The sequence below is a fragment of the Carex rostrata genome, chromosome 19 (genome assembly GCF_964058835.1).
Source record: "Carex rostrata chromosome 19, lpCarRost1.2, whole genome shotgun sequence".
Classification (NCBI taxonomy): domain Eukaryota; kingdom Viridiplantae; phylum Streptophyta; class Magnoliopsida; order Poales; family Cyperaceae; genus Carex; species Carex rostrata.
Genome location: NC_135936.1, coordinates 7,083,210 through 7,092,735, shown reverse-complemented (window position 1 = coordinate 7,092,735; position 9,526 = coordinate 7,083,210). Strand labels below are relative to the sequence as shown.

Here is a 9,526-nt window from a genome sequence, read left to right as displayed (position 1 = left end):
TCCAAATATAGTAGTTTGTTGAGTTTAATTTAATCATAGTACTACTACTACTACCCTCCTCCATTTTAGAAATTTACCTCAAACTACAACGGAGCAAATGAAAGAGCGACCTCTGTCCTTGAACCACCGATCAAATCCGACAGTAGTGTAAATTGGCTCTGATACCACTTGTTGGGGAAAAAAATAGAGGTTAGCAAATAAATGGATTACCAGAGAAACTAAGACAATAAGCAAGTAAGCACAAGAAATTAGAGATGACACAAGATTTTACGTAGAAACCCTTTCAGAAAAAAACCACAGGAGTACACGGCACAAATCCACTAAATTAAAGAGTCTTACAAGTACAAGGAGATTATAGCACTCTCTCACACACTCTTTTACAAGTTTCAAGGTCTAGAGGCAACATAGAAACAGTGCTCAATTCAAAACAACGAAGTGGCTCTTCACAACTCAAAATGAATCGGTTCATATACAGAAGTTGCGGCTGCTGCTTTGATTAAAATTAAAGTAACCAAAACATCACCATCGGCTTGACTTGAATTGTCCGATATAAGAAGTGTTAAAAAGGTACTTTAATTGAGCAAGCAAATATTACCATCGGGTTGACTTGAATTGTCCGATATAAGAAGTGTTAAACAGGTACTTTAATTGAACAAGCAAACATTACCATCGGCTGACTTTTTCTACCGATGCCAAAAGCATCAAATGTCAACGGTCTGATTTTCTGTAAATATATAAGTGCAATTAAATATATTTTTTTACAAATCAACATATGCCAATTTACCAATTTTACCAAAATACTCAAAAGTTTTTCTTTATTTGCAAAAAAAAAAAAAAATAGCCAAGACTATGACTCAGTAATGTTTAACAAACTCCAATTAGATTGTGGTCATTTCAACAAAACTCAGAATATAACTTACAACAAAAATCTCCTTGCTTGAGTTTCAAATAAATTTTGTTTTCACAAAATAATTGATAACTTAAGCACAGGTAAAAATTGTTAGAAGTTTTTGTTATCTGCAAGTATCTTCAAATGTTTGATTTTAGAATTTAGATGCAAACATAAATAACATTTCAGACAGCAGATATTCCAAAAAGGTTTAAATTGTTTTGCAGACATAGGATTTATGCCAGACAAAAATCGAATTCAAATAACTTATTGGATTTAAACCCATTAGCTAATCGAGTACAAATTTAACCTTAAATATAACCCTAATTTATTCCAAAATTACAAATTATAATGCTCTAACTTCTAATTTTAACTTTCAAACTTTCATCCAACCACAAATTAGAAAACAAGAAATACCAAAATGGAAAAATAATAAATTGATTTCTAACCACTCTTGCTTCAGTAGAGATCTATTAGGAGAAATTAGGAGAAGTCAAATAAAATGAAAGTTTGAAATTAGGAGAACCCGAAATTAGAAGAAGTCAAAGCAAAATTGTAGAAGTCCCAAATATAAAGGAATAGAACTAGGTTGTTCTTAAGCTCACCAAAGTGTTTGGTGAACTTAACTCCAAAACTTATTAGATTAGTTTCAAATAATAAATTCAAACCGTTGAAACCGATTTACTTCACGAGTGATGAATTTACATGTAAAATTTTTTAAATTTTGAATTAATTTTATATAAAGTCAAGTGGTCAGAAAGTGTTAAAAAATTGAATGCACTAAAATTAATTTATAAACCTTCTAATTTTGACCACTTGACTTTATACTAAAATAATTTGAAAACTTAAAATATTTACATGTAAATTAATCACTTATGAATTAGATGGATTTCAACGGCTTAGATTTGTTGTTTGAAACCAATATAATATATTTTGGAGTTAAGCTCACCAAACACCTTGTGAACTTAAGAACACCCTAGTTTTACTTAAAAATGATGTGACAAGTGAACAAAACGTGATTATATTTACTCCAAAATGATGTCACAGTCCGACTTTGAAATAAATATACAAAGTTGACTAGTGAACAAAACCTGATTATATTTACTTCAAAATGATGTGACAGTCTGATATTTCTACTACAACTACTTTCTAGTAGTAGTGTATATTAGGATGATACCTTTTAAAATTATGCAAATAATGAGAGAGATAAAATTTGGTTACTTACCTGGTCAACTTGTATTGCTTGAATTTTATGGGCTCCAGATACCTGAAACGGCACCAAGACTTCTCTGCACCAGGTTTTACAGCCATATAATGTTGGTATAAAAAATAACACCAAATTGGTCGGAACAGGTACATTACTTCTCTGCACCAGGTGGCACGATACCATCTGTTATGTACACACTCCTCTAAATTTTTAACATGAATAAAGACTTCAATAATGCCTCCTAGTTAGACATCTAGAAAATTTCAGAATTTCAAAGTTTCACAGAATGCCAGAAATAATCATGTTAAGAAACCTTTTTCACAAAGAACATAAATCTTCTTCATGTGATCCTTCAATTGCAATTTGCAAAAGGGGTTTGTTTGCACAAATTATGATTTCATGCAGCTGTTGATGTCTCCCCAAAATTAATTCCTATTTATTCATCATCAATGACTTATATAACATTAGCATATGCATTCACAGAGACCTTACAAACAAAATAATTCTTTTGTCCATTTCAAAATAAAGGTGATAATCTGATTCTAGTATCAGGAAACCTATCTTGAAAAACAAAATAAAATCAACACTCCAGTTAACCACACATATTACACACAACCTGAAATCTATTTCTGCCTGTAAGCAATATAATTTGCCAGGTAAACCAAAGGAGCAGCTGATTCCGAGTCAAACCCATTCAGCTGCTCCTTAGCCTGCCTTAACAACTTCTCCGCAAACTCGCGTGATTTATCCAACCCGATAAGCTTCGGGTAAGTTGTCTTATCATTAGCCAAATCCTTCCCAGCTGTCTTGCCCAATTCCTCTGATGACTTTGTCAGATCCAGTATGTCATCAACGACCTGAAAAAGCAACCCAGTACTTCTAGCGTACCTCCTCAACCGATCGATTTGTTCATCAGACCCACCTCCAATAATTGCCCCAGTAACAACCGACGCCTCCAGCAAGGCAGATGTCTTGTGCAAATGGATGTACTCAAGTTTGTGTAATGGTACTGGTTCACTAAGACCTGTGGATTTGATATCCACCAATTGGCCTTCTGCCACACCCCCAGTACCACTGCACCGGGCCAACTCAACAACTACACGGGCAATACGGTCAGGTGTCACGTCAGCAGGATAGGATGACAAGTTAGAAGCTGTTTCGAATGCTAGTGACAGCATGGCATCACCGGCAAGAAGAGCTGTTGGTTCGTCGAAGGCTTTGTGGCATGCCAGCTTGCCACGCCGAAGATCATCATTGTCCATAAATGGCAAATCATCATGGATCAGCGACATGGTGTGGATCATCTCTATGGCCAAGGCGACCGGTAGTGCCCATGGCTCAAGGCCTCCAGCTAATTTGCATGCGGCAAGGCATAAGGTGGGTCGAACCCGTTTTCCTCCAGCCATTAGGGAATAATGCATAGCGTCATGCAGGAGGTTGCTATCGGGAAAGGCTTTGGCTGGGATGGCTGAGTCGAGGGCCTTGTTAACTATAGCGGCTTTCTCAATCATGTATTGTTTTATGTCAAATTGGGTGGCAGTTGTTGACTGGACGGACATGACAAGGCGGGAGAATCGACGGTGGAGAGCAGGGGATTTGGGAGGGAATAGAAATTGGGTGGAGAGGAAATTGGAAGAGAAAGTAGCCATGATGAGTTAAAGATCTGAGTTATTTGGGTTCTATGAGAGAAATGAAAGAGAATTGGCAGCAGAGAGCAGGCGAAGTGTGAACTACCAGAGACCGCAAATCAACTCAGACTATGAAAATCAAACTGCATTGGAGAGAGCGAGTGAGAAACACTAATTAACCTTGTTGAAGAAGATTCAAGGAAATGCGAGTAGAGAGCTCTGGAGAGAGCGTTAATAAATAGAATAGCCTGAGGAAGCGGAAACAGTGTGGTGAAAAAGACAGAGGCGGGGTGTGAGAGGGTTAACTGAGACAGGGAGGCAGGGAGGCAGGGAGCCAAGTAGTCAATCAACAATTTTACAAGTTTAGCCAACAAAGCATTCAATAGGAAGCCTAGGCGCTTAGCCGTCAGAGCTTTGAATAGGAAGATGAAAGCTCCCGATTGAGGCGCAATGATTTACGTCCTGGGAAAGCGATCTGGTTCAAATCCAGGATGGCCCCGCTGATTGTCTCTCGAGTTCAGATCCAGGGAGGCATGTAAAACGAGGGTAAATTGAAACGGACGGCCCAGATCTTTTGAATTGAATGAAGCGATGTTTGAGCGTATGCTCCAGGGAGGCATGTAAAACGAGGGTAAATTTTCCTCAAAAAAAGAAAAAAACGAGGGTAAATTGAACGGACGGCCCAGATTTGCTCTCAGCCCCTATTCAGGATAGCACAGGGGCAGTATTATTTGTGCGTTGAGATTCGTGCTGAGTTAAATGAACAATTCTGGACTATCCATTTCAATTGTCCTCAGTCAGGTAACATGAGGGGATGTGAATTCGTAAAATGAAGGGTCCAGAGGCAGATCTATTGTAGGATGGGGGTAGGGGGGGCAACCGTCTTCTTCTCCTGGATTTCTAGTTTTAGTGGTAATCTATTGGTACCGATCGACTTTGTCTCTTTCTGAAAAAAATTTTACCCCCTCTAGATGTTTGATTTGTAATTCGGATTAAATTCAGTGTTAAAATCAAAATAAATTTTTTAAATTATAATTGGTAATATTAATTATAAGTTATAAGATCATAAATTATAAGTCAGTGTATTGGAAAATATAAGTTAGAACATTGATTTTTTTATCGAGTATCAAATTAGTTAATTAATTTAAATCCAATAAGTTATTTAAATCCGATTCGATATATTTTTTTACCCCCAAAGTGCCTAAGGGCTTGCGAGCCTTAACCACGGCATCTGCGATTCGAACCGCCTGATTGTTTTCTGATAGCGATTTTCATAGTGGCACGCAATAAAATGTTGCACACAAAATGAGTAAAAAATTAGTAAAACCTGATTGCAACTAAGTCGTTGATCCAACTAAGTCGTTTAATAAATAGTTGCTGATCCACCTGATTGCACGCAATAAAATGTTGCACACAAAATGAGTGAGATGTAAGACTTGATCTTTGATCTAGTGGCAAATGTACATAATCTTTATATAAGAGGTTATGGATTCAAAATCTGAATAGAATAAATTCTTTGTTGTAATAACTAGGGCTGACAAAAAAATTCATAGTTCGTGATTCGATTCGGGTTTGATTTGAGTTTAATTCAATTCGAAATGGGTTCGAATTGAAACGAAACAAACCAGGTTCGGTTTGAAATTAATTCAAACCTAGCCTGGTTCGATCGAAATGGGTTCGCGGACTTTTATGATTAAAATCTCATAATAACATCAACCGTTTATTTACCTGGTGAAATTAAAACCCAAGATAGAGAATCATAATTTAATTTAGCCAATACTCCCTCGCTCTCAAATCTCAATAATCTAGTTCTCTCTCTGCCTCTCCCTAACTCACTCTCTCTCTCGCTCTAAAACCTAGCCGACGCTCTCGGCGACTAGCTCTCTCCGGTCGTCACTCCTCTCTCTGGCCTAAACGGCTATCTTTCCTCTCTCTTCGACCATCTCTCCTCTGCTTTCTCTACCTTTCAGATTCTCACTTCATTAGATGGTCTGATTGAGGGTTTGATCGAGTGAGCACTCAAGCTACGATTACTTGTTTTACTGCATATTTTAGTTCTTGTACTTAATTCTCTTTTTACGATTATTTGCTATGATGTATTTTTTCATGAACAATTTTTCAACTTAAAAACACTCATTTTACGATTATATGCGATTCGATTCAGGTTCGATTTGAAAAATGTGTAGTTTGCAATTAATTCGATTTGAAATGCATTCAGTTCGAAACGAATCAAACCAGGTTCGATTCAAATCTTATTCACACTAAATTCAAACCTAAGATAAGTTCAATTCGTTGCCACCCCTAGTAATAACAATAATATTAAAATAGTTTGATAACTTTGACCTCTAACCTTTATAAAAAAAAAATGAGTGAGATGTTGACATTAGGATAAGAAGATTGGCAGTTCAGTACGACAGTACCTGATGAAACTTGAAAGTCAGCGGCGTTTAATCGCTGCCGCACGAGCCGTACTTCTTCCATGACACGTTATTTTATTTTTTATTTTTTGAAGGTCACCCCTGACACGTTATTACTTGTTTTTCTCAAAAAAATAAAATAAAATAACTTTGCTTGGCCTTTGAGGCTGACTTTTGGAGTTTAAAATTGAAGGCCACTACGACTTTTGAGGTAACAGTAGCTTTGATGCATCTTTGATGTTGAATTGGTTTTTAAATTGAACAAAGAAAGTTTGTGTTTTTTTGGTTAGGTGGACCGGTCCGATTTAAGTTTTAAAATTGGTTTAATTGTTTGATTCGGTTCAATTATACATTTTAAAATCGATCAGACTGATCTGATTCAAAAGAGGAGTATAATTCTTTTGAGCCTATAAAAAAATAATTATGAACTTATTATTTTTCATTGGGTATGAAAAATACTAAATCCTAATCCAATTATCCATTGAAATAAATAATTTTTTGAGCTTATGAAATAACTTTTAAAAATTAAAAATTGTTTATTTTTTTGTTAATTTTCTTATTTCGATTCAGTTGAACAAATCGAAAATTAATTCTATTTTTTCGTTCGGTTTTCATTCGTTTGATAAATTTATTTCGATCGATTTGGTTGTATTTTTTAGACCGAATAATTTTGATTTGTCTATGTTATTTCAATTTTAATTGAACCGATAAACACCTCTAACCCATAGGTAGCATAATATTTATGATTAGATTCAGACTGACAAGTTTCAAAATCTATTTAAAAATTCAGTTGAATTTTTTTTCTACAGTAATCGATAGTTCATTTTGATCCATATCTCAAACCCGTTCTCAATCTCATGTGTTCGTCGAACACATCTGTCACACCCCGCGGCCACGGGTAGTAACAGTCCCCCGCCGTAAGCATACAACGCCGTGTATGCTTACAAGGCTAATCACAATTTAAACCAAACAACACGCAATTCAAAACAAGTTTCTAATATAAAATCAGAGTACACAGTCTGGATAGTAATAATACAACGAAAGTATCGCATCTGGATACCAACCATGAGGCCTACCCTATATCTATACAACCAAAATATCTAGGGTCCTGAGATGGTCAGCTACTATGGCCCACTACTCGCGTGCCTCTCCGGAATCAATCGTACCTGTACCTGTAAAGTAACCGGGAGGGTGGGGGTGAGAATAAAATTCTCAGTGCGAATTTGCCACATATGAATTATTGGACTTGCAATCAAACTCTATATTCAAAGATGAAACCCAAACAATAAACAATGCAACAGTTATATAAGAAAACATAAATAACAGAATGCCACTACTCGACAACAGTTAATCAACCTGAAACACAGTTTACGGAATTTCAATATGGATTTCAACACACAACATGTACTTTGGCTTAACTCGATTCCTAACGCAGTTCATTAGGGCTTGTAGCAATTACAGATGTTCTCTCGAGCTGAACCGTTATCAAACCCACATCTGTAGGGTTACAAGCGCCTACAGATGGCCAACCAAGCTGGACCCTTTATCGGACACCCATCTGCAATTGCTGTTTGGCTTAACCATTTCCTAAGGTCCGGTTACAAGTCACCAATACAGGTCAACTTGACACATATGCAAACACACGGACTCAAAGTTACCTATACAGGTCAACTTTGCTAAATCTCAAGCAAATATATCTCAAGCCACACATATAGGTCAGTCTCGCAAATTCTACAGATCGACGCATAAGTCAGCAGCGTCACCTGAATCCAGCCACCTAAACAGGTCGGTCTGGCAAATTCTACAGATCGACGCATAAGTCAGCAGCGTCACCTGAATCCAGCCACCTAAACAGGTCGGTCTGGCAAATTCTACAGATCGACGCATAAGTCAGCAGCGTCACCTGAATCCAGCCACCTTAACAGGTCGGCCTGGCAAATTCGTAAACACAGGTCAACGGATAGGTCACCGTTACCTTATCCAGCCACCTAAACAGGTCGGCCTGGCAGATTCATTCACAACAAGCACAATTCATAGAACTAAACAATTAATAACCATACCAACATGCCAATCAACCTTAACTAAAACAATTCAATCATTCTCATTTATGCAATAATCAATATACAGCATGAATTCCAAAATATGCAACAATTAATCATTCAACATGACAAACGAATAAACAGTTTAATTCCTGAAAACAAAGTATCAAACAAGTCCAAGAATCCCGCACCTTATTATGACGAGCGTACCGCTTAAGCTAAGGATCGGACGTCTCGTATGGTCTCGCAAGTTCTTGCTCGACCGAGCCTACACCTATATTATACGTATACTAGGTTTAACATTGGTTCAGGATCGAGGAGTTTAATCGAGTGGTGCTAGGGCTTATACCTTCCCTATTCAATTTCTGTGTTTTTGGTATCAATTCGTTCGGTTCATTATTTCTTACCAAAATCCTCTATGTCCTCGGGACCATACAACTCTCCATTTGGTGACCATCAATCACCGGTTCACTACCTTGGTTCTCGGTTCATTTCAATTTACCGTTTGGTTAACCCTAATTTGGTCAAAACCTCAAATCGGCTGTTAAATGTTCTAAAAATTCACGATCAGGAGGCAACCCTACCGATTACAAGTCTAATTGGTCGGGTTAAGCAAATCAAATCACGATTAGGCCAACTTTCAATTTTGGCACGAAACCCTAGAAATCAGATTTCATAAATCGGAAGAAATCGGGAAAAAGAATGACAAACAAACTAGTAAGAAGTGTAGAGGAACTAGTCCTCGAGCAATTCGAGCACAAATCTCGGGTTTAAAACGAGAATCCGAGAAATCGAGAAAATTCGAGGTTTCGAAAGTAAAAAGGAGAGAAAGAAATACCAAATAGAAGGGTTCTGAGAGATCCTCGGCTGCTTTCTCGGTTCCAAACTCGATTTCTCGCAACAATCGGGAGTCTGGAAGAAACGGAAACTCACGGGATCTTTTCCTTCTCTCTTAACCGAAAATAACTTAGAAATGGGGATAATGGTGAAGTGAGAGAGAGAGAAGGTTTAATTTGGGTTTTAGGGTTAAAATTACCCTGAATGCGGATTAGCCAATCCGCACTGCGGGTTACCTAATCCGCACTCGAGACTTAGTCGGTTGTCAGCCGAATCCAGGAAAAGTCCGAGCCTACTGCGGATGAACCTGATCCGCACTGCGGTTCAACCTCATCCGCACTCACTACTTAGCCGATTTCAGGAAAATTCAGTGCAATCCAGAAATTCATGAGTGCGGCTAAACTAATCCGCACTGCGGATCCCTCACCCGCACTCACTACTTAGTCATATTTTTGTCAAAATTCCAGAAAAATCCTGAGCCACTGCGGATGAGGTTGATCCGCACTGCG

General features: G+C 37.6%; 1 protein-coding gene across 1 annotated transcript; it reads right to left on the bottom strand.

Moving 5' to 3' along the window:
• Nucleotides 1–2,549: 2,549 nt before the first annotated feature.
• On the bottom strand, nucleotides 2,550–3,854 carry LOC144571950 (heterodimeric geranylgeranyl pyrophosphate synthase large subunit 1, chloroplastic-like). Its single transcript, XM_078321344.1, has one exon. It carries the CDS (start codon nucleotides 3,743–3,745, stop codon nucleotides 2,720–2,722), a length of 1,026 nt encoding a protein of 341 aa, XP_078177470.1. The 5' UTR covers nucleotides 3,746–3,854; the 3' UTR covers nucleotides 2,550–2,719.
• Nucleotides 3,855–9,526: the final 5,672 nt, after the last annotated feature.

Coding starts and splice junctions, on each gene's coding strand:
- LOC144571950 (XM_078321344.1), bottom strand. CDS start 3,745: ATGGCTACTTTCTCTTCCAATTTCCTCTCCACCCAATTTCTATTCCCT.